The sequence below is a fragment of the Mobula hypostoma genome, chromosome 3, assembly GCF_963921235.1.
Source record: "Mobula hypostoma chromosome 3, sMobHyp1.1, whole genome shotgun sequence".
In the NCBI taxonomy this organism is placed as follows: domain Eukaryota; kingdom Metazoa; phylum Chordata; class Chondrichthyes; order Myliobatiformes; family Myliobatidae; genus Mobula; species Mobula hypostoma.
In genome coordinates, this window is record NC_086099.1 from 29,397,825 (window position 1) to 29,424,562 (window position 26,738).

Genomic DNA, 26,738 nt, shown 5'->3' on the forward strand with positions numbered 1-26,738 from the left:
CCACATTAAGGGAAAAACCAGTCAAACTGAGGCCCAACACTTTATTGACCTACAATTTTATCAACACAGAACTTCTGCTTTAGCTTAAAACATCACGCCTCAAGTTCACTCTTAGAGAGTTGCGCAGCGTCAGCCTCACTCTCTCTTCTCAATTCCCATCTGAATCCAGTGGCAAGGTGAGAGTCGAGACGGCTGGAGATGGGGCTAGGCGCAGTGGATGACCAGGACGTCTTTTGTGTCGTGTCCTGCTCTACACTTTGCACGACGCTTGCAGAGACCGCCTTCTTGACCGTCCGACGGACCTTCCATTGGTCTCGTCCGCTCAATCCGCTGGAGTCGTCTTCACAGTTAAAAGTTAACGGATACTGTAAACAAAATCAATGAAACAAAAACAGAAAGATACAACCACGTCTGAGGAGAGGGAGAAAGAACTAGCTATCTGAAATTGTTTAATTTAGCATTGACTCAACGATTGATGCATACATGCACTGCTCAATTCTGACGTAGGTAGTTTATGACCAGAGTCCAGTTTTTGACAAGCTGAAACCTTTCATAAAAGTTGTTACATTTATTGGGGTTTTAATACGATTCGCGTTCTTCCTTATTCACAAGAGAGCCTCATCTACACTCCGAGAGTAATCGCGCTGTCGGCGAGGGAGGCGCAGAGCGCATGCGCGACATTCCTGCCTCCTTCGCCTCCCCCCGTTACGCGTTCGCCCTTCCTGGGTTTCGAGAGTGACAGAGCGCGCATGCGTACGGGCCGGCGGTGGGTGGGGGGAGCTGAGGGAGCGGCGCCGCGCCCTGTGTGGAGATGGAGGGTGGGGCGGCTCAGGGCTCTGAGCTGATGCTTCATTATGTGGGGGGCTGCTCGGACAGGGCTGGAGTACCGCAATTTGGGTGGAGGATCTGCCTGGCACATGAGTTTAAAGAGCGGAGGAAGCCGTTCGAAGCTACCGATGTGTCGCTGTCGCATATGATCGGTCACCTGGGCCTGGGGATCCGGTAAGTCATCCCTAGTTACCGTGAACTGTGCTGGCGAGGGTTGATTTGCGTTTCACCCCCGTTATTAGACCAGACTTCAGCAGTTTATATTTCATCGATTCCCTCTCTGTGTCAACACCGCACTGTGGCGGTAGCAGCTAATTGGGAATCCAGTGACTTAGATGGTTTGTCAGCCTAAAATTGTCGTTTTACTGTTGTTGATAAAAGTCCTACCGACTATTTGCCTCTAAAGACCAATCCAATGGAAGACACTTTAAATTCCCTCTTGATACTTCCGGGGTTACATTGGCTTATCTGTGTCGGTTTGGATGTTCAGTCACTATGGACCTACCTTTTACTGAACGGAGCAGTGAGCTTCATGCGATCAAGGATTGTCATTACACCTTGACATCTATGACAATGAATGGAAATCTGTATTCAACGTCAAGCAGGTGCGGATAACCGTTCAACCTCGTTCAAGTCTGCGGTTGGAAACTGCATTTATTTCCTGTGGAGGAGGGGTTCCCAGAAAGTGTGGGTTGTAAATTAAATTATTGCCCTTTGTTATGCCCAACCTTTGTAGGCTATACCTTGTGCTTTCTTGAGTTTAGAAGAATAAGTTCATTTTACTGAGACCTACAAAATCTTTAGGGGTTCTAAAATAATTCTTTTCGTGGAGTATGATGAATCTTTAAAATTTACAACCTAAAAGGGCTAGAAAGTTTTGATGACACATTTTTATTAATTCAGGGGATGTGGATGTTGCAGGCTGAGTCAGCATTGAATTGTCCATCCCTTGATGTGGTGTGGTTACTTCTTGAAATATTTCAGTCCTTTAGTGTGTGTATTATCCCGATAGGAGTGCTGTCCAGGATTTTTGCCCAGTGACAGCAGTGGACTGGTGATATTGTCAAGTCAGAGTAGTATGTGGCTTGGAGGGCAACTTCTAAGTAGTGGTGTTCCCTTGCTCTTGTTGCCCTTGTCCTTCAAGCTGGTAGAGGTGTGGGTTTGGAAGGTGTTGTCTTGGTGAGTTGCTGCAGTGCATCCTGTGGATGGTGCACACCGCTGCTACAATGCATTGGTGGAGTGGACGGCATGCCTGTCACTTCCCCCTCTTCCTTCTGTTTCTCCTATGGGTCACTCTCCTCTCTAATTATATTTCTTCATCTCCAGCCCTTCACCTTTTTCACTCACCTGACCTCACCTATCACTGTCTAGCTATCCTCCTTCCCCTTCCCCCACCTTTTTATTCCAGCATCTTCCTTCTCGGTCCTGATGAAGGGGCTCAGCCCAAAGTATTGTCTGTTCATTTCCATAGATGCTGCCTAACCTGCTGAGTTCCTCCAGCATTTTGTGTGTGTTGCAAGGTCCAAGCAATCCATCGGAGTCCTGTAGATAGTGGACAAGCTTAGAGAAGATTGACGCTGGAAAAATCACTGCGGGATTCCTGGCTTCTGACCTGCTCTTGGGCTATATTGTGTATTACTCTAATTCAGTTTCTGGTCAATGGTAATCACCCCCCCACCCAGCAGATATAGATAGTAGTGCAATTCAGTGTTGGTAATACCATTGAATGTAAGGGAGTGAAAACTGGATTTTCCCTAGTTCGATATATTGTCGTTGCCTGGTACTTGTGTAGTGTGAATATTACTCACAACTTGCCATCTCAGGCCTAGATATTGTCCGGGTCTTTTTGCATTTGGATGAGGACTGTTTCATTATTTGTAGAATTGTGAATGGTGTATTGATCATTGTGCTGTCATCAGTGAACTAAACTTCATCAAACTTCTATGAATGTGTAGTGGAGAGTATATTGACTGGCTGCATCACAGCCTGGTATGGAAACACCAATGCCTTTGAATGGAAAGTCCTTCAAAATGTAATGGATTTGGTTCAGTACATCATGGGTAAAGCTCTCCCAACCAGTGAGCATATCTATATGAAGTGCTGTCATAGGAAAGCAGCATCCATCATCAGAGAGCTCTACTGCTCAGGCCATTCTGTCTTCTCGCTGCTGCCATCAGGTGGAAGCTACAGGAGCCTCTGGACTGGCAGCATCAGGTTCAACAACTGTTACTACCCCTCAACCATCAGGCTCTCGAATAAAAGGGGATAACTACGCTCAACTTCACTTGCCCCCATCATTGATTATGTTCCTAGTCATGGCCCATTGAGTCTATGCTGACACATAGTATAAGTCCCACACTAATCCCACAAACAGTGCTTGAATAATGTAAATCAACAATTCAAGGTCCAATGATTTGCAAGTTCCTTAAGGTTGTTATAGCTGGTGTGGTAGTGAGGATAAGTTCCCACTTCCTATTAAATGCTCCCAGTGATGTGTGTCTCAAATAGCCTCTGACAACCAGTTTCAGTTCCTGGCCTTCAGGAGTGGCTTAGCTATTAAGCCCAGTGGAACCATTTCTATTGACAGGAGAAGAGGCTCAGGTGGGTTACTGATGCCTGAAAACCAATCACTTCAGGCAGATTAGGCTCATCAGCTGTGGTTGGCAGCTCATCTAGAAGGAAAACATTGATCTCAAGCCTCCTGCTTTCTGGCTATACCCACTCAATGGGAAGGCTTCGGGAGCCTGACCAAAAATCCACAGCTGCACTCCCTAAGGCAGTCCTACATTGAGTTCAATGCTGACTGGCTACTCCTGCGATGCTGCTGATGTCAGACTGTATCGGTCTCTGCCGTTCCTTTTCATTCATCGATGCATGGAGAGGGGGTGCCAGCTACGTTGGCAACAGCCTGCTTTTCATATGGTACCTCCCTGGCTTGCGTATCATGCAACATCCATGGTCAACCCAACCAACTGATCTGCAGTGAAAGAAAACACAAAGTTGCAAATGTGCAGCAGGTCCAGTAGGTTAATTCTTTCCCCTCAGTAATGCTGCTTGAGTCGTCATTTTTTAATTTAATACATTCTGCCAGTTCATTGTTCTAACAAGTCTGTGGTGAACTTTAATTTGAAGTCCACTTAGCTTTAACAAGATATTATGATTAGAATCTTTTAATATTATAAAATATATTAACTTTTAATATTAAAAAAGCTTTTTTCAACAAGTTTACACCATCTTAATTTCTATATCCTTTCTTATAACCATGGAAATTTTACTCCCATTCATGTAAAAAGATATGGATGAGATGGGAATTGCAAGAAGGATAAACAGACTGGATCCCTTCTTGCTTAAAAAGAGATGAATGGTGACTAATAGTGAGATCTAAAATGCTGAGACTATCCACAGTCTGTTTCTATATCTGGGAGGAGACCATCAATACAGCAGGCACCAAGAAGTCAAGTTGGACCATAAGACATAAGAGCAGAATTAGGTCATTTGGCCCATCGAGTCTGCTCCACCATTCAATCATAGCTGATCCTATTTCCCCTCCTTAGTCCCAATCCCCAGCCTTCTCTCCATAACCTTTAATGCTGTGACCAATCAAAACCTATCAGTCTCTGCCTTATATACACTCAATGACCTGGCCTCCACAGATGCTTGTGTTAACAAATTCACCACCCTCTGGCTGAAGAAATTTCTCTGCATCTCTGTTTTAAATGGATATTCCTTTATTCTGAGCCTGTGCTGTCTTGTCCCAGACTCCCCCACCACGTGAAACATACTTTTCACATCTCCCATGTCTAGGCCTTTCAACATTCAAAAGGTTTCAATGGTCACCCCCTCATCCTTCTAAATTCCAGCAAGTACAATTCTAGAGCCATCAAACGTTCCTCATATGATAACCCTTTAATTCTCAGAATAATCCTTGTGAACCTCCTCTGAATCCTCTCCAATGCCAGCACATCTCTTCTTAGATAAAGAGGCCAAGACTGTTCACAGTACTCAAGGTGAGGCATCACCAGTGCCTTATAAAGCCTCTGTATCACATCCCTGCTCTTGTATTCTATTCCTCTTGAAATGAATGCTACCATTGCGTTTGTCTTCGTCACCACTTACTCCACCTGCAAGTCAACCTTTATGGTGTTTTGCACAAGGATTCCCAAGTTCCTTTGCATCTCAGATTTTGGGATTTTCTCCCCGTTTAGAAAATAGTCTGCACATTTATTTCTTCTAACAAAGTGCATGACCATGCATTTTCCAATATTGTATTTCATTTGCCACCTTCTTGACCATTCTTCTAACCTGTAAGTCCTTCTGCAGCCTACCTGTTTCCTCAACACTACCTGCCCCTCCACCAATCTTTTTATCATCTGCAAACTTGGGAACAAAGCCACCTCTGCAGTCCCAACACTGACCCCTGTGGAACACCACTAGTCACTGGCAGCCAACCAGAAAAGGATCCTTTTACTCCCACTTGCTGCCTCCTACCAATCTGCCAATGCTCTAACCATGCTAGTAACTTTCCTGTAATACCATGGGCTTTTAACTTGTTAAGCAGCCTCATATGTGGCACTTTGTGAAAGGCCTTCTGAAAATCCAAATATACAACTTACACTGCATCCTCCTTACCTGTACTACTTAAATCTCCTTAAATAATTCTATCAGGTTCATAAGGCAAGATTTTCTCTTAAGGAAACCATGCTGATTTTGTCCTATTTTGTCTTGTGTCAGTCACCAAGTACTCCATTACCTCATCCTTAGTAATTGACTCAAAGCATCTTCCCAACAACTGAGGTCAGACTAACTAGTCTGTAATTTCCTTGCTACTGCCTTCCTCTTTTCTGAAACAGTAGAGTTCAATGCATAAAGATTTTTCTTTAGTGGGGATAAGAAAGTGGAATTTACAGTGTCAATGAGTGGATAAGATCAATTGTGTAAATGCATGTGAAAGGAGCATAAAAGCTAATAGTGACCCATTCTGGATCAGACTTTTTTTTGAGGTTTATAAGGATAGTTTTGGAGACAGAGGGGAGTTACGGGTCAGGTTAGGGTTTAGGGACTGAAATGTGGAGGAGTTAGAAATCAGACCAGAGTGTGGGCTTCTGCTCCATGTTTGAAGGCTGGCAACAATGTGAAGAAAGGACATCCATGGACTAATATTGAGCTGGCAAGCACCTTGGGCGAAGCAAGGATGAGGTCTGTGACACCGTCTCCCCCCATGTCAGTGAGTCCCTCCAGCTCAGTGGTGCCGGGATTGGAGGTCCATGCAGGCAGTGGCGTGAGGGGCAGTGACCCCATAAATATGCTAATTGGCGAGAGGAGTTTGAGGCCTAGAGTTCAGGGTCCTGTCATGGGCAAGTCCTCAGGTTGATATCAAAGATCGAAGTCCAATGGCTGAAGCCCTGGGTCTGAGGAAGTCAGAAGCCTGATTTCTGCATTAGTTAAGACTCTTATTACATAGTGATAGCATTCCCATGTACAAGCAGCCACCAGCATAACAAACTGAAAAATGCATGAACAAGAGGGGTGTTTTCTTCCGATAATTGGATGTGCTGCAGAGTAAATAACCAGGTTTTGGGATATTTAGCCATTAAACACTACTGGTTTGATAGGTTCAGTACGTAACCCTTAAGGCTAAGAATACTGTGTAGTTCTGTTCCTAGAAGCCACTTCATTAAATACAAAGTTGAAAAGCCGAGGTAAAATGCTTTATGAATTTTCAGTAGAATGTATTGCGACTGGTATGCTATTTGTTATTGTGAAAAATAGCTTCATAAGTCAAAGCCAGGAGTCCAAAGGAGTCTGAGGCATTGTAGCACAAATTTGTAAATTGATATCCAGCAATCATTTTTAAACCGAAGTCCTTGATACCCAAATTATTTGCTTAAACCTTTCCTTACACATATACAGAACTGAGAATTGATCGTATACTCAATGAGGCTCAGAGGATGGCTAAAACTGTGGAGTGAATGAAATAAGTTTTGTGAATAACCAGTGGTTTCAGCTGACTGTGCTGTAATTCTGTTTCTGTTCAGGTATTTGAAATGGTGGTACAGAAAAACACGAATAGAGAAGAAGGCACCATTTATTGACTCATTTAATTCCATACCTTTGCGACAGATTTATGGTAAGTGCATTGGTGTAAAATTTGTATGTTGCTCTTTCAATAATTTAAAATGTTGTTTCAGGCTATAAAGTTTTCTACTATTTGAACATTGTCATTATTTGTATCATTAATAGCAATGGAAGAATGATTAAGTCATGGTTAAGTGGGTGGGCCAAGGTCTGGCAGATGGAATACAACGTTGGTAAATGTGAGATCATCCACTTCAGAAAGAATAATAGAAGAGCAGATTATTATTTAAATGGTGAAAGATTGCAGCATGCTGTTGTGCAGAGGGACTTGGGAATGCTTGTTCATGAATCGCAAAAAGTTGGCTTTCAGGTACAACAGGTTATTAAGAAGCAGATGGAATATTGGCCTTCATTGCTAGAGGGATTGAATTCAAGAGCAGGGAGGTCATGCTGCAACTACACAGGGTACTGGTGAGGCCGCACCTGGAGTACTGTGTGCAGTTCTGATCTCCATACTTGAGGAAGGATATACTGGCTTTGGAGGCAGTGCAGAGGAGGTTCACCAGGTTGATTCCAGGGATGAAGGGGTTAACTTATGAGGTGAGATTGAGTCGCCTGGGACTGTAGTCTCTGGAGTTCAGAAGAATGAGAGGGGATCTTATAGAAACATACAAAATTTTGAAAGGGATAGATAAGATAGAAGTAGGAAAGTTGTTTCCATTGGTAGGTGAACTAGAACTGGGGGACATTGCCTCAAGATTCAGGGGAGAAGATTTAGGAAGGAGATGAGGAGAAACTGTTTTTCCCAGAGACTGGAGAATCTGTGGAATTTTCTGCCCAGGGAAGCAGTTGAAGCTTCCTCCCTAAATACATTTAAGAAACAATTAGATAGGTTTTTCCATAGTAAGGGAATTAAGGGTTATGGGGAAAAGGCAGGTAGATGGAGCTGAGTTATGGACAGATTAGCAATGATCTTATTGAATGGCGGGGCAGGTTTGATGGGCTGAATGGCCTACTCCTGCTCCAATGTCTTGTGTTCTTATGTTCATATCAAGTCATTATTGGTAGATGTTCAGGAAATATTAAAGGTTTGATCATCACACATTTAATTCGGGAATCAAGAAATCAAAATGCAAATGAAAGCAATAATGAAAACAGTCAACAAGGCAAACAGCTTCCTTAGAAAATGAAAGGATTAATATTGTAGGGTGATTACTTTTTACAAGCTAGAAAAGTCAATTATTTGTATTTTCTGAGATCAGTGTTAAGATTGTAAGTGCCACTTGGGGAAGAATGAATGCTCCTTGAGGTTACATTGGAGTTCAATAGAACACTGGAAAGACCACTGACATAGAGGTCAGTCAGATGGAAGTTGAAGTAATGGGAAAATAACAAGCTCAAGATCACTCTTATGTATTGACAAAATGTTCCACATACTGTATATACACCCCATCTTGTTTTGGTTTCAGCAAAGTACAAACAAATTACTGCTTTGCCTGAGAGGAATGTTATGCACTTGGATGTTTAGAAAAGAAGAAGTAAAAACAGAACGTGTTGTAACTTCTGTGGTTCTGTGAGAAGGGTATTCTTCATTACCACCCTCCTTTGGGCCAATTTAACTTTGCATTGAACAATCTTTCTGTTACCACATTCAAATCAAAAATGTAGCTATGCAAACCGGTAGAAGTCCAAGCTTTGTCTTCATGGAATATGTGGAATTTCCTTGTTACTTTCCACCTTTTTCTTGGGCATTCTCTCAGGATGGAGGGTGACTATCTTCAGTCTTTTGTTTTGGCCTCATCAGTCAGGTCAGAACTCTGTGGGATATCCTGGGGCAGGAGGTGCCTGAAGAGATGGCTAAGTGATTTGCTGTGGTGTGCTTTTCATTTATCTAAGTCTTAATTGTGCTCAATATACATGTGTGCCTGATTCCTTATACCAATTGCAGAAAGTCATAGGCCAGGTATTCCCATGAATTGTTGGAAATTTGCTTTCTTCCAAAACACGTATGCATTCTTCAATCTCTTCTTGCAACAGAGCTCAAAATAGCTTCTGTTTCAGGAGTCTAGTGTCAGTCATCTGAACAATGTGGCCATTCAAAGAAGAAAACAATGTGTTTTAAGCCTCGGTGCTGGCGTTAATTTAGTTATCTCTTGTGTATTTGGAAAAGTCCATGGACTCTCACAAGCAAGAGAAAATCTGCAGATGCTGGAAATTCCAACAACACAATGCTAGAGGAACTCAGCAGGCCAGGCAGTATCTATGGAAAAGAGTACAGTTGACATTCCGGGCCAAAAGGTTGACTGTACTCTTTTCTATAGATACTGCCTAGCCTGCTGAGTTCCACCAGCATTTTGTATGGACTCTCTCAATTATTTTTATATCACCTTTCTTACTGCTTCATGCAAGGATTCCAAGTCAAGTCACTTTTTATTGTCATTTGGACCATAACTGCTGGTACAGTACACAGCAAAAAGGAGACAATGTTTTTCAGGACCATGGTGCTACATAAAACAATACAAAAACTGCATTGAACTACGTAAAGCAACACAAAAACTATACTAGACTACAGACCTACCCAGGACTGCATAAAGTGCACAAAACAGTGCAGGCATTACAATAAATAATAAATAAGACAATAGGCACAGTAGAGGGCAGTAGGTTGGTGTCAAGCCAGGCTCTGGGTATTGAGGAGTCTGATGGCTTGGGGGAAGAAACTGTTACATAGTCTGGTCATGAGAGCCTGAATGCTTCGGTGCCTTTTGCCAGATGGCAGGAGGGAGAAGAGTTTGTATGAGGGGTGCGTGGGGTCCTTCATAATGCTGTTTGCTTTGTGGATGCAGCGCATGGTGTAAATGTCTGTCACGACGGGAAGAGAAACCCCTATGATCTTCTCAGCTGACCTCACTATCCGCTGCAGGGTCTTGCGATCCGAGATGGTGCAATTTTTGAACCAGGCAGTGATGCAGCTGCTCGGGATGCTCTCAATACAACCTCTGTAGAATGTGGTGAGGATGGGGGGTGGGAGATGGACTTTTCTCAGCCTTCACAGAAAGTAGAGACGCTGCTGTGCTTTCTTTGCTATGGAGCTGGTGTTGAGGGACCAGGTGAGATTCTCCGCCGGGTGAACACCAAGAAATTTGGTGCTTTTAATGATCTCTACAGAGGAGTCATCGATGTTCAGCGGAGAGTGGTTGCTCCGTGTCCTCCTGAAGTCAACAACCATCTCTTTTGTTTTGTTCACATTCAGAGACAGGTTGTTGGCTCTGCACCAGTACATTAGCCGCTGCACCTCTTCTTTGTATGCTGACTCATCGTTCTTGCTGATGAGACCCACCATGGTCGTGTCATTGGCGAACTTGATGATGTGGTTCGAGCTGTGTGTTGCAGCACAGTCGTTGGTCAGCAGAGTGAACAGCAGTGGACTGAGCACACAGCCCTGGGAGCAGTGGATTGAGCATACAGCTTGCTCAGTGTGATGGTGTTAGAGATGCTGCTTCCAATCCGGACTGACTGAGGTCTCCCAGTCAGGAAGTCTAGGATCCAGTTGCAGAGGGAGGTGTTCAGGCCCAGTAGGCTCAGCTTTCCAATCAGTTCTGAGGAATGATTGTGTTGAATGCTGAACTGAAGTCTATGAACAGAATTCGAACATATGTGTCTTTCTTGTCCAAGTGGGTTAGGGCCAGGTGGACCGTGATGGCAATGGCGTCATCTGTTGAACGGTTGGGATGGTACGCGAACTGCAGGAGGTCCAGTGAGGGGGGCAGCAGGGTCTTGATGTGCCTCATGATGAGCCTCTCAAAACAGTTCATGATGATAGATGTGAGTGCAATGGGGCGGTAGTTGTTGAGGCAGGACACTTGTAGTGTTGATGAAATCACGGGAGAGACAGAGTCACTGGTAAATACAAAGCAGCTTCTTTATTCGACACAACGTACAGCAGGCATTATACGGACGGAGACGCTTTCAGTAGAAAGGTCTGCTAGCCCAATGTGGGCTCAATATTTATATGCTAAACACCAAGGCAATCGCTACTTAAAAAGTTATGGACAATGCATAGACAATGCTTCCTTTTGAAGCTACATACAAAACATCACACCTCCTAACTTCATCCTTTCCTTCCGACACCAACATGCCTGGGTTGGTATCCACAGCCTTTAGGAATGCAAGTTAAATCCACGGTACATTTATTTGACATTTTACGTGCTAACATAGAAGACAATTAATATTTATAAAGAATAGATAATACTATCTTTGAAACTACAGCATCTGGTCAGACTACGGCGCCAGAAGCATCTGGTAGTCATACCTTTTTAGGAAGCGCATTGTTGTGGACTCAATCCATAGTACTTTGTCAAATAGAAATCTGGTGGCCAAAGTCATTTAAGTGTAAATGAATCATCTACCCAAAAACTCACTCTAACACACTGAAGATTTCTTCGGCACGGGGACGATGGTGGTGGCCTTGAAGCACGTAAGAACGATGGTGCTGCTCAGGGAGATGTTGAAGATGTCAGTGAGAATCACTGCTAGCTGGTCTTCACATCCTCTAAGCACTCTGCCAGGAATATTGTCTGGTCCAGCAGCCTTCCGTGGGATGACCCTGCACAGGGTTCTCCTCACATCGGCCACGCTCAGACACAGCACCTGGACATTTGGAGGAGGGGTGGTCTTCCTCGCCACCACGTCATTTTTCGCTTCAAACGAGCGTAGAAGTTGTTCAACGCATCTGGGAGGGAGGCATCACCAGCACAGGCAGGTGATGTTGTCTTGTAGTTGGTGATGTCCTGAATGCCCTTCCACATGTGTCGCGTGTCGCCGCTGTCCTGGAAGTGGCTGTGGATTTGCTGGGCATGTACACACTTTGCCTTTCTGATGGCCCAGGACAGTTTGGCCCTCGCTGTTGTTAGGGCTGCCTTGTCATCTGCTCTGAAGGCGGAGTCATGGGTCCTCAACAGTGCACGCACCTCCGTGGTCATCCATGGCTTCTGGTTAGCGCATGTAGTGATGGTCTTGGCCACAGTGACGTCATCGATGCACTTGCTGATGTTAGTCACTGATGCTGTGTACTCTAAGTTGGTGGAGTCGACATCGGTTGCAGCCTCCCTGAACATGTGCCAGTCAGTGTGCTCAAAGCAGTCTTGGAGAGCAAAGATGGCTTCTGCTGGCCAGGTTTTCACCTGCTTCTGAACTGGTCTGGAGCGCCTGACGAGCAGTCTGTATGCTGGGATTAGCATAACAGAGATGTGATCTGAGTAACCGAGGTGGGGGCGGGGCTTCGTCCGGTACACGTTCGCCCCTCTCGTTGCAAAGTCCACGTTCTGATGGAGATTGGGGAGCACTGACTTAAGGTTCGCGTGGTTAAAGTCTCCGGCGACAGTAAACAATCCATCAGGGTGTGAGTTCTGCAGTTCGCTAATAGCCCCATACAGTTCATAGAGTGCCTCCTAGCATTAGCGCTGGGGGGGAATATGGACACTGACTGTAAGGTCAGTGGTGAATTCCTGTGGTAAATAAAATGGTCTGCATCTAACAGTCACAAACTCCACTAACGATGAGCAGTATCTGGAAACCAGCACAGAGTTTTGCACCATTCCATATTGATTTAAACACACAAGCCACCACCATGAGTCTTACTGGAAAGAGCTGTATCTTTGTCAGCTCAAAACAAGACGGGTCCGTCCAGCTGAATGGCTGTGTCCAGGGTTCTGTTGGTGAGCCACGTTTCCGTGAAAACATACGCACAACAGACTCTGTACTCCCGCCGAGTATTTCGTTGGGGTCGGATGTACAGGTGTCCCTCGCTTTTCGAATGTTCGCTTTACGAAACCTCACTGTTATGAAAGACCTACATTAGTACCCTGTTTTCGCTTTCAGAAGGTGTTTTCACTGTTACGAAGAAAGGCAGCACGCGCCCCGAGCAGCCGCTCTCCCCCGGATTCGGAACGGCATTGCTTAAACACGTTGCATTGAGCAGCCGTTAGCAAGATGCCTTCTAAGGTGTCGGAAAAGCCTGAAAGAGTAAGGGTGTTACACTTAGAGTAAAACTAGACATAATTAAGCGTTTCGATCGTGGTGAACGCAGCAAGGACAAAGTGAGTTTGGCTTGTGGAAGCTGACGAAGATGATGTTGAAGAGGTTTTGGCATCCCATGACCAAGAACTGATAGATGAAGAGCTGATGCAATTGGAAGAGGAAAAGATAACAATCGAAACCGAATGCAGTAGTGAAATGAAGGTGAAGCAACTGCATGAGATTTTCGCTGCAATGTTAAAGTACGACTTTAATTTTGAAAGGGTACATAGATTTAGGGGATATTTGCAGGATGGTTTGAGTGCTTACAAAGAACTGTATGATAGAAAAATGAGCGAGGCTCAGCGGTCAAGCAAGTCTTCCACATTAGCCACAGCAAACGACGAACCTCAACCTTCGACATCGAGGCGGGCAGTCATAGAAGAAGATGAGCTGCCTGCCCTGATCGGCGATGAGATGACACCCCCGTGTCCCACCACCCCAACTCCTGGGCCCCGGACAGATACTGTACTGATTCGCGGAGAATGCAGTGGTAGCCGGGAGGCACACAGCACATCTTTAAGAAAAAAGCTGAAATAAACATGCTAATTAATTAGGTGCTGCCTAGCATGTAATTGTCGGCCCAGATCAGAGGCGATGCAATCGGAAATCGGCACTGATCTGTGCTGACAATTACGTGCCGGGCAGCACCTAATTAATTAGCATAGTTATTTCGGCTTTTTTCTTAAAGATGTGCTCTGTGCCTCCCGGTCACTGCTGCACCCCTGCATGCTTCGCGGCAATGTATCGCTCAGCGGCTCAGAGGGTGGGGGCCACTGCACCACCCAGCCTGCGACAACTCAGCCTAACACACCATCATCAGTGTGCTTGGCGCTGTCCTGATTCCGGTAAGTGATACTACACTGTACATACATTATTTCTACTTTATATAGACTGTGTATTTATGATATAATTCCTGCTTTTACTATATGTTACTGTTATTTTAGGTTTTATGTGTTATTTGGCATGATTTGGTAGGTTATTTTTGGGTCTGCAAACGCTCACAAAATTTTCCCATATAAATAAATGGTCATTGCTTCTTCGCTTTACGACATTTCGGCTTACGAATCGTTTCATAGGAACGCTCTACCTTCGGATGGCGGGGGAAACCTGTAGTCCAATTTATTGTCCGGGGAGCGGACATCGGAGAGCAGAATGGACAGGAGAGTCGGCCGGCTAGGGTTTGCTTTTTGCCTGGCACTGACTCCTGCCCGCTTGCCTCGCTTCCGCTTCCTCACACACCACTTATGACGTCCCCACCTCCAGCCACCAGCATCAGGCGACTCCAAGGACTGCAGGCCCGATCCCCTTAGCAAGCCGAGGTCGTGTAATTTAACTGGTAGATCTTCATGACGGTTTGTTTTTGGGCGATCTCTGTATTGTAGCAGTATCTGGCGATGGTAGATAGTCGCTCTGTTATCCATGTGCCCTAATCAAAAATTGTGGCTTAAAATTAAATTAAAAAATTAAATTAAAATAACACCAGATCCGAAAGGCCGCTGCTGCTGTGCCGTGCCGCCTGCTGGATTTTGTTCCATTTCATCCTCTTAGTTTTTTTTTCTGGCTTAATTGTGTATGTCCAAGTAATACGATTTTTCAAATCAATGCTTTATTTTATTCAGTCAAGAAAAAAATATCTAAGTTAGCATTTTGATTTTAGACATTAAATGGGAATGTGATCATTTGGAACAGAAATGTCACTTTGTTTATAGTTGTGTACATCAGAATTTCTAGAGTTTAAAAATTAAAGTATTTTTACTTTGTTTCCAAATTTTTGGCTTCGGAAAATGGTTTAATTAGATATTTGGATTTGTATTGTTAAAATACCAATTTGGCTTTTCTTTACAGGGGCCCCATTAGGTGGTTTTGGAGGAGGCACCATTACAAGAGGGTGGCGAGGAGAGTTTTGCAGATGGCAGCTAAACCCAGGAATGTATACATATGACACTGTGATTGAGAATCAGGTATTTTTGGTTGTCCAAGGTGATATTGAAACTGAAGTTATTATGAAATTTGGTAGCTTTTAAAAAATATAAATTGTATTATTAGCAAGAATTAGGAACTCGGTACATAATTTAAATTTATTTAAACATTGAGTGCTATATAATAAAACAGTAGCCTTTAAGCATTTTAAAAATGTATCATAATGTATCAACTTGCCAGCAAGTTAATTATGACTATGGCTGTGGTGAATTTAAGATTTTATTTCTAATCGACTAATTTTATCTGTCTTACAGTTGATATGTGGAAATGCATTTAGTAGATTTTCAGACTTGGGTTTTCCTCTTCATGAAGCCATACTGAACCTGCTCGATTAGGTTATCTCTTTCAAAACGTTCTGCTATTATATTTTTAATTCATATTTTTCTGATAATAGATAAATGGCTGGTGATTGTAGCTATCTTATTTGCCTCTGACCTTTTTAAAAAAAATAATATATTTGGAGTTTTCCAATGCTTTGGTTTCCAAACTCAACCAGTTCACATTAAGGGCATAACCCTTCCTACTATTGAGGACAACAAGAGGTGCTCCCTCAAAGGTGGCATCCATTATTAAAAACCCTCACCGTCCATGACATACCCTCTTCATGTTACTACTGTTGAAAAGATGGAGCTTGAAGATCCACACTCAGTGTTTTAGGAACAACTTCTTCCCCTCTGCCATCAAGTTTCTGAAATGATCTATGAACATTATCTCTATTTCTCTTTGTAGTTATTTATTTATTTCGTAACTTATAATTTTTGTCTTGCACTGTACCACTGATGCAAAACTATAAATTTCACATGTAGAATAACAACAATAATAAATCTGATTCTAAGAAATTTTAGAAGGTTACTTCTTGTGCATCGGTTATCTTCATAATCACTTTTTACAATGCAAGCCATTGTAGTCATAAACCTTGCGGCTTTCAGCTCCATTAGCTTGCTTAATACTAATTTTCTTGTAAGCTTATGCTATTAAATTCCTCCTCTTATTAGTATTAACCCTCTAAGAGGGGAGGATTTTCTGCCTCAATGATCCGGAGGACTAAGTAAGCTAGAGTCAGGGCCTTTTGCTTTGACTCCTGGTAGGGTCACTCATGCCAAACAGGTCAAAGGGTAAGGGCCAGATTAAGAGTGGTCCACTGGTCCTCCATATTCAGGGGTTCAGACTGGTCTAAAAAAAATGTTACAGAAACAGCAATGAAGAGTCCTATATCAGTATGCAATAGTATCCCTGAATCTTCACCTGGGACTTGCATGATTGACAACAGTGAAAACTGAGAGGAAGTTACTGGCACGATAAAGATTGACCCTAGAAAGAAGAGATAGTTTATCACAAGACAGTTGCTGTGATTAAATCATTAAAGGACAGCAAAACTCCAGGATGTGACAATTTGCATGCCTAATTGTTCAAAGCTGAACCAAACATTGCAGCAGCCATCCTGTAACCACTGTTTGCTATAATCTGGGAATGGGGACAAGTATCCAACAGGACAAAGGGAGTCATTCTTAGTGTCACCAAGAAAAGGGTGCTAAGTGATTGCAACAGCTGGCATGGTATCCACTTTTGTAAGTGCCCAGCAAGATTCTTGCCAATGTCATTGTCCACAACAAGGTGAAGCTGTACCAGAGCTGCATTCTGTCCACACTTTTGTACGGGTCAGAATGCTGGTACATAACAGAGAATGACCTTGCCAAGCTGTCATCATTCCACACCATGAGCCTCCAGAAGATCCTCTATATTTTCTGGCCAAGAAAGATCTTCAGCCACGCCCACTACTCCTTCAGTGTCACAAAGAGGACATGGCCACAGTCATCATGAGGAAACGTTGGAGATGGATTGGGCAGTAATGAGAAGAGAGGCCAACTCTATCATCCAGACAACACTTCATTGGACCCTTGAAGGGCAGAGGAAACGCAGGAGACCAAAGACAACTTGGCATCATACCATAGAGGCAGAAATGAGGACCCTGAACCACACCTAGAGCACAGTAGGGAAGATGGCTAAGGACAGGCAGAAATGGAGGATCTTCATTGTTGCCCTAAACACCAGTGGCAGGCAGTAACTGACTTATTGGTATTTATACAGATTCATAGAAATAACTGTTCAACTCTCATGTCATCTTCTTGTTCATTAATATTTATTTAGCTTGTCTCTGAGGCCTACCTATGTTGACTTTGATCCGTCTTTATGTACTTAATAAAAACTGACAAAGACCTTTCTATTTCACTCAAGTTTTTTCTCATGTTTTGCTTTCTCCTTGATTTAAAAATGTTAAACATGATGAGTGTTAAACTTATTCCAAGTCTTGGGCCTACCACTAACTTTATAACTTTGAATATTTCTTTCTTCAGCTTAATGTGCTCCTTATCTTCCTCAGTTAAACAATATAGGATCATCCCTTTCCCCTCCCTATGCTTCTCGCAGTCTTTTTAGAACTTTTCCTCTGCGTTTAGATGTTTTGTAATGAATCTTGAATTATCTTTAATAAATGTGTGCATATTCTCTTACCTGCTAATATATTTGTCTAGTCTACATTATCAATGAGTAGGAATTGAGTTAATTTATCATTCTTAAATTTAAGAAACCCACCAAAGGTTGAGTATGCTGGCAGAATTTTTTAATGGTACAGCACAGTAACTCCCTTTCACCCCAACTAGCTTGTGCCGCCCAAATACATCTACATGACCAATTAACCTACTAATCTGTACATCTTTGAAATGTGGGAGTAAACTGGAGAATTTAGAGAAAACTCACGGGGTCACAGGGACAATGCACAAGTTCCTCACAGGCAACGACGGGAATTGAACCTGGGTCGCTGGCGTTGTAATAGTATTATGCTACGATGCCGCCCCAGTTTGAGATATTCTCTCACCCTCTTAAGTTGTGTGTGAAGAAAGAAAGGAGAAAACATTTTAATCCTTTGATTTGGGGTTGAATCTATAGTCTGGAGTTCAATTAAGTGAATGTTTATTGGTAAGTGTTGGCTATAAAGTGACAACTACCTCATTGTAAAGAAAAGTTTGAACCATGAATGGGCATCCTAAATGTGTTCTTTTGAACAAGATACAAATATTAATGTTAATAACTTTATACAGTGTACCTTCATACTGACTCTGAACTGAATTTTCATTGTTTCCAGTTTACAGTTTGCTTAAGAAAAAATGGGAATACTGTTTATCAGCAAGTTCTTTCTGTTGAGAGGCCACACAAGCTTCAAAGTTGGAATTGGGGATACTGTGGAGAGTATGCTTATTACCATGCCCTTTATCCACGTGCCTGGACAATCTACAATCTTCCTGGTCAAAATGTCACTCTAATATGTCGGCAGATAAGTCCAATTATTCCTCACAATTATATGGTTAGTATTATAATATTATCAGAATATTAACATATTCTATGTTGTGAAATTTGAAAAGTCAATAAACTTTGGTTAATTAGAAAAAATTATAGATGTTCACTGCCATTTGATGAATGTACGGTTGAAAAATTTGGATCAAAATCAATTTCTAACTGGCCTTCTGACTGCTTTCCAAACACATGGGTCTTATTTTAAATTGGGAAAGAATTTACAGTTTTAAAATTAGTTGATATTGAGCTCATTTTGTCTTTTTTAACCTCTGTTTTTGACCTTTTCCATGGTGCCTTAGATATGGTTAATGGTTTAACTTCGTAGTACTGATGCAGTACAGAATAATTTTGGCACTTATTATTTCAAATTTCCTACATTATTTTTGCTTTGAACATTTTGGATTGGCTAATTAATAATTAAAGAATTTATGGAAGGTGTTAGTCATGTGATCCCACTGATAAATACCATTATAGTATTGTAGCAGCTGAACAGTCCCAGTGTATTGCTTTAAAGGCAAAGATATCTACTTAGCAAAAAAAATTACAAATTACCATTTCAATATATAAAAATGTTATCAAATGAGGCCTTTGAGCTTCTCCCTTGAGGAATGCAATATAGTAGCCGCAGACTGTGCTTAAAAATCATTTAAACTTGTGTGAGTGGCAAATTTGTCCTTACAGTTCAGGAGATCCTGTGTTTCTAACGTGAAGATAATGCCAATGGCCTGAATTATCTGGTCATTGCCGTAATCTTTCTGGAGGATACTTACTGTGCAAATTGACTGTTACGTTTCATAATTTAGCATGACTGTAGTGTGGGATTTCAATGTTCTGAGGTAAATGAGGTTTTGATTACTGATAAACAATTTTTATATAACTGGAAGTTGGAGTAGCAATTTTTATATAACAGTCAGGGCGGGTGGATAAGGATGAGAGTGAGAAATGACTGGTTTATCTCAGATATAAATGAGCTGAAGCTTGTAGAGAATTGAACTGGTCAAATCTGGAAGTGGAGTTGTGAAAACTCAATTACAGTTTTGATGAAACTGGACTAGTGGAGGTGATGACACTGATTATTGCTGCTCATATGAAAGTTGGTTTCATATTTAGAGAATTTGGCTGAGGGAGATCTTCTCAGAGACATAGAGCAATTGCAAATGTTTTGGCTGTTGTAGCAAGGACAGACCCACTTGAGGCTGTTTCTTCACAAAGAAAGATGTCTAAAAAAATTAAATTTGAAAGATAATTTCAGTTGGCTTTAAAAATGTATCTTCAATGTTGGCAATGTTGGGCAAAGTTGTAATCAGTTTGCATTCAGGCTTTGAATCTGTATTCTTATCTCTTTCCATAAATTTAATGGAAATTCTGTTAATAGAAAGGGTGTGACTGGAAAGTAGTATGGCAGGGAATTATTAGAATGTTCTGTCGAAGTCTGATCAGTCAGCTTTTCTTGCAGTTAAAAATTAGTTCCAGTATTGTGGATTCTTCCTTTTAGTCTAGCCCCTCCAGCGCTCTCATCTTGAAGAAGCACAGCAAAACCAGTGGATGGTTCCCAGCCAACCCCAGTAATTTTACAAGAAACTTTTCTGAATGGACCCAGTGTTTTGTAGGCTAATGAAGGCCACATAAGTAAGGGGAAGATACGAATTATTCTCAATCTGATCAAAGCCTGGGGGAAAGAGCACTTTATTCTGACTGAAAGGAAATTATTCATAAACTGCACTACTGAGTACCTCTTTGAAACATATCTTCCCTGCTACCTCTGTAATATCATTTTTTCCTCCTAATTTTTTAAACTTCTTTTGTGGAGCACTGGTTGCCAGTGTCTGAAATGGTGTACTGTATATAATTATTTTCTGATGTTCACCATGTCATGACCTTCCAACATTTTTCAGCCTGTGCTATGGTATTATTTGAAAATGCTGCATAATGCCGAATTTTGTAAATCTGAGTTATTGTTTTTGCTCCGTGACAGTAATCCAGACATACAAAATTTTGAATAGTAAACTGTACTAGACTGAACTTCAATGTGCTTTGTCTCACAGGACACTAGTCTGCCAGTTGGGGTTTTTGTATGGGAAATTGAAAACCAAAATGACCATGACCTGGAAGTCTCACTTATGTTTACTCTGAGGAATGGTACTGGGACCAAGGATGATCAGAGAGGAGGACACTGGAATGAACCATTCCATTTCGATAAAGAAGACGAAAGCATTTCAGGAGTGTTGTTGCATCATTGCACCCCTGTAAATAGCTATACAATGGCAATTTCAGCGAAACATGCAGTAAGTTAATTATTGTTACTCCAGAATATTCAGTGTAATGTTAGAGCCATAGGGCACCCATCTTGGTTGTATATTAAATGAATCTGCAGCCAAGCCTTCGATAATTTCTTGGCATCCTGTTTATGGAGTGAACAAAATAGGGATTGTTGATTTAAAATAGACAATAGTGATAGTTTGAAAAAAAAGTGGATAGTGTGCAACTTACAGGAGGAAATTTAATAAATAGTGAAGCAGAAGAGCAGCTCCAGATAGAGCAGGAGATGGTAGCATTAGTTTATGATTGCTCTAGTAAAATGACAACATGATGGGTTAAATGATCATTTACTGTGCTTGTTTCATTTTGATCTGCTGAGCACCAGTAGTATAATGTACAAACATATTTTCTTGCATGAAAGAATTATTATACAGATTCATAACTTCAAAATGTAGTATTTTGAATCTTCAAGAGCTTTCCTGCTAGAAGCAATATATTAAAAGTAGATATTGTTTTTCTACTTCAAAACTTGATGACATAAAGCCCTGATTCACAAATTACTATTTTTCAGGTATATTAGTCTATGTTTCTTTTATACCAGAGATTTAACCATTATTCTAATGTATTCTTGTCCATGGATACCAAGGTTTTGAGTTCATTTGTTGAAAGCAATCACACTTTACAGTGGCTGATGAATGAGAGAATATCTTTATTCTTAAAAGATAGTGCCATTTAATTGGTTTTTCCGATTAAATACCCATATTTGGATCAACTGCAGACAGTGTTCGAAGAATGCCTCCAGCTGGACCATACAAACATACAAATAAGGAGTAGGACACTTGGCACATTAAAAATAGGATGACTCATCTGATTTTAGCTTCATATTTGAAATGATAGGAATATTTATGATGGCCAGTTTCTAAGATATAGATTATAATATTTTTGGTTGGGAGGGGGAAAGCTTGGGCCTGTCTACAATCAGGTTTGAATGTTAAAGGATACTCTTTGAAGAAGAGTAATGAGTAATCCCCAATGTCCTGGCTAATATTTCCCTTAATCAACCTCACTAAATCAAATTAGTGTACACAAAATTATCTGGTTATTTTTATATCACTGTGGAAAGATGCTGTGTGAATATTGTTTCCTTTATCAGTGCCTACATTTTATAATTTTATGTAATTGATATAATGTAACTTTGCATGTTCTGGAATCAAGAAAGGTGCTACCTAATGAAGACACGAGGAAATCTGCAGATGCTGGAATTTCAAGCAACACACATAAAAGTTACTGGTGAACACAGCACGCCAGGCGGCATCTCTAGGAAGAGGTACAGTTGACGTTTCGGGCCAAGACCCTTCTTCAGGACTAACTGAAAGTTAGTCAGTTAGTCCTGATGAAGGCTCTTGGCCCGAAACGTCGACTGTACCTCTTCCTAGAAATGCTGCCTGGCCTGCTGCGTTCACTACCTAATGTAGATCTGGCTTTTTGTAAGTTTGTTTCTGCAGCCACCTTTCTTGAGATAGACATACAAAAATCTGAAGTGGTGATGATATATCTTTTATATCTTATATATCTTATACTTGAATGTTATCTCTATATAGGACTGCATTATAAATGTAGTTAAAATCATTTTTTTCTTTTAACAGCAAAATGTAAAGATTAGCCATCAGACTGATTTTAACCCAAATGGCATTGGACAAGAAATCTGGAAAGATTTGCTTCATGATGGGAAATTGGATTCCCTACCAGGTATGTGTATGCTGATGGGCTGTATAATTTCCTTGACTTTTCTTGCATTTCCTTTTAAATCTCCCATTTAAACAGTATTCGAATTACTGTGCATTTGAAGAGGAATCAAAATAAGCACACTAAAACTCAAATAATGTGTTCGTTATTGCCATTTGAATTACAGCCATTTATGTAGGAAATACCTTTTTTTTAAAATACAGCTAGCAATGTTTCCTTATCACATTGAAAGTTGTACTGGTATTGAGCAATTTCTGGATGTAAATTTGGTGTGCAGAATATTTCTTATAGGTTCCTTTTCTTGTAGTGAAAAGCCAGAAGTGATGCCATCAGAACAGTAAATGTAGGAAAACTTGAACCTAAAGCCTGCATTCCGGCCACTTCTGATGTACTAAGTAGGTGCTACATTTTATCCCAACCAAATCAGGGGTCACCAAGCAAATCATTAAATTCTTCCATTTTACAAAAGGTGGAATGTAATATGCATTTGTAGACAGCAGCCACTTGCTGTGCATTCAGCTGGCATCTTCTTTAAGCATGCTACCAGAAAGCTGACTGTTGAAAAGCACATCACTGGTGCTGAAGTCATATCCCCATGACAACCGTCTAGTGTGGTATAGAGATTTGGGATATGATGGTGGACTGGAAATTGAGAATGAGGAATGGTGGTTGAACAATGTACCCAATCATACCTTTACCGTAGTGACCATCAGCAAAGGTGCTGCGATCTACTCTACTGTTCACAAAGAAACAGCGGAAGGAGATCATTAAAATCTTGCAACATACATCAAAGTTGCTGGTGAACTGCAGTGTTATTATGATTTTTTTTAATTGCCCCATCATTTTCAGGTATTTTCAGGTTATTATTTAAATGGTAAAAAAATTGCAGCATGCTGCTGTGCAAAGGGACTTGGGAGTGCTTGTGCATGAAGCTCAAAAGGTTGGTTTACGGATGCAGCAGGCTATCAAGAAGGCAAATGGAATGGTGGCCTTCATTGCTGGAGGGATTGAATTTAAGAGCTGGGAGGTTATGCTGTAACTTTACAGGGTACTGGTGAGGCCACACCTGGAGTACTGTATGCAGCTCTGGTTCTCTTACTTGAGGAAGGGTATACTGGCTTTGGAGGCGGTGCAGAGGAGGTTCATCAGATTGATTTCAAAGATGAGGGGGTTAGACTATGAGGAGAGATTGAGTCACATGGGACTGTACTCGCTGGAATGCAGGAGAATGAGAGGAGATCTTATAGAAACATAAAATTATTGAAGGGATAGATAAGATAGAGGCAGGAAAGTTGTTTCCACTGGTAGGTGAGACTAGAACTAGGGGACATAGCCTCAAGATTTGGAGGAGTAGATTTAGGACAGAGATGAGGAGGAATTGCTTTTCCCAGAGAGTGGTGAATCTGTGGAATTCTCTGTCCAATGAAGTTGGTGGAGGCTACCTTAATAAATATATTTAAGACAAGGTTGGATAGACTTTTGTATAGTAGGGTACTTAGGGGTTATGGGGAAAAGGCAGGTAGGTGGAGATGAGTCCATGGCCAGATCAGCTATAATCTTACTGAATGGCGGAGCAGTCTCAACGGGCCAGATGACCTCCTCCTGCTCCTATTCCTTATGTTCTATTAAAGTCTGTCATGAGCCTTGTGGCCCATCAGGCTGGTGCTTATGCTGGTTTCCGTGGCATGAAGTGACTGAGAGTACGAGACTTCTCCTCTCCCCCCTCCCCCAGATAGGACACCAGTCTATCGCGAGGTTAACCCCCAGCATTTTTGCGGATAACCCATTCTCAGTTGGTAGACTGGAGCATTGTGTGGTTAAGTGCCTTGCTGAAGGACACACATGCTGCTTTGGCCGAGGCTCGAACCCACAACCTTCAGATCGCTAGTCCAACGCCCTAACCGCTTGGCCACACACCACACTTATGTTCTTATGTTAGATGGTTAGAAGTATTATAACTAACACACTCCTTCTTCATGAGAAAACAGCTGAAACACAAGCGGTGAATGGGCTAACAAAAGAAAAGAATTAATTCTTTTTGAAATTCTAAGGCCAGGTGTCTACTTGCTCTATTCCCACCATTACATTTGTTAGAGAATATAAGTCTATAGGTCTTGGAGTATTTTTGCTTAACCTTAGGAGCACTTTACTGTGTAATTTTGGATCTCAAGATCAGAAAACTATTCAATGGGAGCCAACTCCACTATTACCTATTAAAACCATGTGAACTGGCATGAAGTGTATGATCAAGATTGAGGTCTCCTATATTTTATAGTTTAATCTCTCTGTCTTGGCTCTATCTGTTTTTTTTCTCTAGCAAAAGAAGCATCAATCTCAAATTTAAAAGAATTAGTTCAAAAGAATTGACCTTTTTTGTGAAAATATTCAATTTTTCTATCTTTCAAAAGACTTTTATTTCAGAAATGGCTCTGACTATTCAATAATGTCCTCAATCGTCATTAGCAAGAAAACATTTTCTTCTGAAATTCTAAACCAAAAATCACTCTAAACATTCTATATTCCAGGGAATTTGAGCCTATTTTATCTGATTATTTCTTAGTGACTGTTAACAACGTGTTAGTATTCTAGAAGATCTGTAGCTCTTTCATCTCCTTCACTAGCAGTGCCCAAAACTCTGCATAATTCCTCTAACTAGCCACTGCTTTTATAACTTCAGGGAAACTTTCTCTCCATATATAAAAACTCGCATTCCATACTGTTGCACGTCAGTAATTGGTGAACATGGAATGCTAAATAACTGGACTTCCACTATTTCTAGCATTATATAATGGGAGATACATTTGTGTTCTAAAGTACAAATGTAGATACATTTGTGTTCTAAAATGGATGACCTTGTTTATTCAATTTGAAATCCACCTGCTGTAGTTTTGTCTACAGGTTTCATCTATCAGGTTTTTGTGTTGTGTTCATAATTATTGCTTTACCGTCGGTGTATAATTGGCAATTGTAGATGTATCTCTGCGTTGGGTTATCTAACTTTTAATAAATAATCACAGCTCCAGTGCTGATAACCAGGGGTGCAGTGCTACCGGAGCTCACTGGAGCGCTGCCCTGGCACCTCTGTTTAAAAAAAAACAGAGTTTGTTTAAAATAAACAAGCAGGGAATTTAATAGCGGCTGCGTATTAAATAGATGGAATTTTACGGAAGCGGGGGTAGTGGCTGGTGGGGAAAATACCTCTAATAACATTAGGATATTTGATCGTTTTTGGTGAAATCCTGGAGCTGTGACTGTTTTGTGAAATCCCTCCTCGCTTGACCCATTGTTCCAGCATACCCTGCTGTAGCCTCCCGCCATTTCACAGATCCTCAGTCTCTCCCCAGCACTCATTGTTTGAGCATTGTTCGCCGAGAAAATAAAAATCTTAGATCTTTTGAAAAGTGGCATGTCATTCGCCGAAGTGGGCCTTAAGGTCGATAAGAACAAATCAATCATTCGCACAATAAAGCAGAAAGAAGCCGAAATTCGTGGAAGTGCTAGTGCTACCCCTACAACAGCAAAAATGGTCTCTCTGGTTTGTGATAAAGTGCTTACAAAGACTGAGAAAGCATTAAGTGTGTGACTAGAGGACATATCGCAGAAGCATATCCCTGTTGATGGCAAAATTATGCGTGAAAAAGCACTTAGCCTCTATGAGCACTACTGTGAGGGGGTTGAGGAGAGCGAGAAGAAGGAGTTTAAGGCTAGTAAGGGATGGCTGGCTAGCTATGTAAAGTGCTACAGCCTCAAGAACTTAAAGATCACGGAGAATCGGCATCGGCTGATGTACTAAGTATCCCATTATGGAGCCGATCAAAGTACACGCTTGAAGTCTCTCAGAAAAAAAATTGTTGATCACAAACTATCAAAAACTCACACTGCTGCTCCAAGTGTTGAAAATGTAGCTAGTGAAGGTGCTCTTGGAAAATTATGTGACACCATGAATGCTTTGCATCTAAAGGCAACTTGTTCAATTTTTCATTCTGCATATTATTTAGCTCAGATTGACAGACCATACTCTGATCACTTTGGCTTATTGGAACTTAAAAAAAAATGGTATTGACATTGGAATTGGACTGCATTCCCGCACTAGTGCTACAGAGATAATTAATCACATAGCCATTAATATGAAAAGAAAATTTGCCAGCATATCAAGCAGATAAATGGCAAATTTTCTGTTCTCATTGATGAATCAACAAGTCTGAGCATTAAGACTGCCCTAATAGCTTATTTGAAATGTGAAAGTGATAAGGAAGGTGACCCCATTTTATGTTTTTAGACTTAATTGAACTGCCTGATCAGAAAGCTGCAACTATTGCTAAGCATCTATTGAACTGTCTCAATAACCATGGGTTTGATGACTCTTACTGAAACAGAACCTTGTAGCATTTGGGGTGAGCGTAATGCTTGGTGTCAAAGCTGGT

General features: G+C 41.4%; 1 protein-coding gene across 2 annotated transcripts in view; it reads left to right on the forward strand.

The window, feature by feature from the left end:
• Positions 1-771: 771 nt before the first annotated feature.
• The window catches only part of gba2 (glucosidase, beta (bile acid) 2), a 60,680-nt gene continuing 34,713 nt past the window's right edge, over positions 772-26,738 (forward strand). Inside the window, exons 1-6 of one of the 2 annotated variants that reach the window (XM_063042825.1) lie at positions 772-1,002; positions 6,864-6,955; positions 14,824-14,939; positions 18,101-18,319; positions 20,355-20,594; positions 22,215-22,317. In XM_063042825.1, coding sequence (XP_062898895.1) covers positions 812-1,002; positions 6,864-6,955; positions 14,824-14,939; positions 18,101-18,319; positions 20,355-20,594; positions 22,215-22,317 — 961 coding nt within the window. In that variant the 5' untranslated portion in view covers positions 772-811. The remainder of the gene's footprint in view (positions 1,003-6,863; positions 6,956-14,823; positions 14,940-18,100; positions 18,320-20,354; positions 20,595-22,214; positions 22,318-26,738) is intronic. The other variant, XM_063042824.1, reaches the window with a different exon arrangement.